This window comes from Fulmarus glacialis, unplaced genomic scaffold, assembly GCF_000690835.1.
Source record: "Fulmarus glacialis isolate BGI_N327 unplaced genomic scaffold, ASM69083v1 scaffold38893, whole genome shotgun sequence".
Classification (NCBI taxonomy): domain Eukaryota; kingdom Metazoa; phylum Chordata; class Aves; order Procellariiformes; family Procellariidae; genus Fulmarus; species Fulmarus glacialis.
Window position 1 is genome coordinate 1 of NW_009204293.1, and position 1,376 is coordinate 1,376.

At 66.7% G+C, this 1,376-nt stretch overlaps 1 protein-coding gene across 1 annotated transcript; it reads right to left on the reverse strand.

Annotated features, from left to right (window-relative positions):
* Positions 1 to 141: 141 nt before the first annotated feature.
* On the reverse strand, positions 142 to 1,344 carry LOC104074721 (hydroxymethylglutaryl-CoA synthase, mitochondrial-like; the record flags this gene model as incomplete). Its single annotated transcript, XM_009574937.1, has 3 exons — positions 1,232 to 1,344; positions 543 to 982; positions 142 to 267 (listed from the first exon to the last, which is right to left on the reverse strand). Coding segments are annotated over exons 1-3 (679 nt in total), but the record flags the coding sequence as incomplete, so codon positions are not given.
* Positions 1,345 to 1,376: the final 32 nt, after the last annotated feature.

Consider the following 1,376-nt stretch of genomic DNA (forward strand, 5'->3'; position numbering starts at 1 on the left):
CCCAGCACCAGGCAGCCACTGGGGCTGACAGAGCTGGTGCTGCCAGAGCTGAGCAGCTCCGTCTGGAGCTGGGACGTGGATGTACGGCCCCTAGGAATGGCACCCATCTGCTTGTCACCCCCGGGGTCTCACAGCACTGACCTCTCTCCAGCACCAGCGGGGCGTTGGGTCCCACCAGCATGGCGATGGCACCGGCACCTCCCGTGGGCCTCGCGTTCCCTGTGGCGTAGACGGCCAAGTCCCCGCACACCACCACGGCGTAGCGACCTGGGGGAGGACAGGGGGGCCAGTGGGGCCATCAGAGGGTGGGAGCCTCCATCCTGCAGCCCTCGCACATCCCCATCCCCACGCTGCTGGGTGTGACGGCCAAGGCAAGTGAGAAACGGGGGTGATGGAGAGCCTGGAGGGGCAGCAGCTCCCTTTAAGGCTTGCTGGAGCATCTTTGGGTTTCAGGCCACCTCCTGCCTCCTTCCCCCATCCCACAGCACCCACCCCACGTCCAGGCCCCCCATCCCCACGGCACAGTCCCTGCCCTCACCCACCATCCCAGGCGCTGGACTCCACCCAGGCAGCCGCGTTGAAGAGCGAGGCCGTGCCCCCGTAGCAGGCGTTGGTGGTGTCGATGCCCTCCACGTCAGTGTTGCCCGAGTCATGGAAAAGCTGCATGAGGACAGTCTTGACGGCCTTGGACTTGTCGATGACTGTCTCGGTGCCCACCTCCAGGCGGCCGATGGCGTCCCAGGAGAGGCGCCCGCGCTCCACCAGCCGCTGCACCACCGTCAGGCACAGGGAGTTGATGTCCTCATGAGCGGCGCAAAAGCCCATCTGCTGCTGGCCCAAGCCCCGCGTATACTTGCCGGCCTCCACGCCGTCATACCGCTCCAGCTCCTCCTGCTCCACGTACTGGGCGGGGAAGTACACCTCCAGCGCCAGGATGCCCACATCCTTGGGCCAGGTGCCCATCCCAGCAGTGCTGGAGAGGCTGCGGGGCAGAGGGAGTGGCAACGGTCCCACGTGGCAGCCCTGAGCCTTGGGGACAAGTGGTGGCCCCTGGGGAGATGCCACCAGCAAGCACCCCAGGCTGTGAGCACCCCAAATCCCTGCTGGTTCCCTGTGCCTGGTTGCACCACGGGGAGGAGAGAGACCATCCCCTTCCCCAGCAAGGTTTAAGAGCACTGCCAGCTTCCCCTTGGTTATGCCTCCATCCCCCCCAATCCCCATGGGTGCTCACCATGCCCTCTGCACAGCCATGGGGTGCTGGGCCCCCCAGGGTGCCCGCTCCGTCCTCGGCGGTGCCCGCCTGGCCCCCCAGCAGCACGCAGCACGGCCGACCAAGCGCAGCATCTTCGCTCCTGTTGCTGCACGAACAGAGGGAC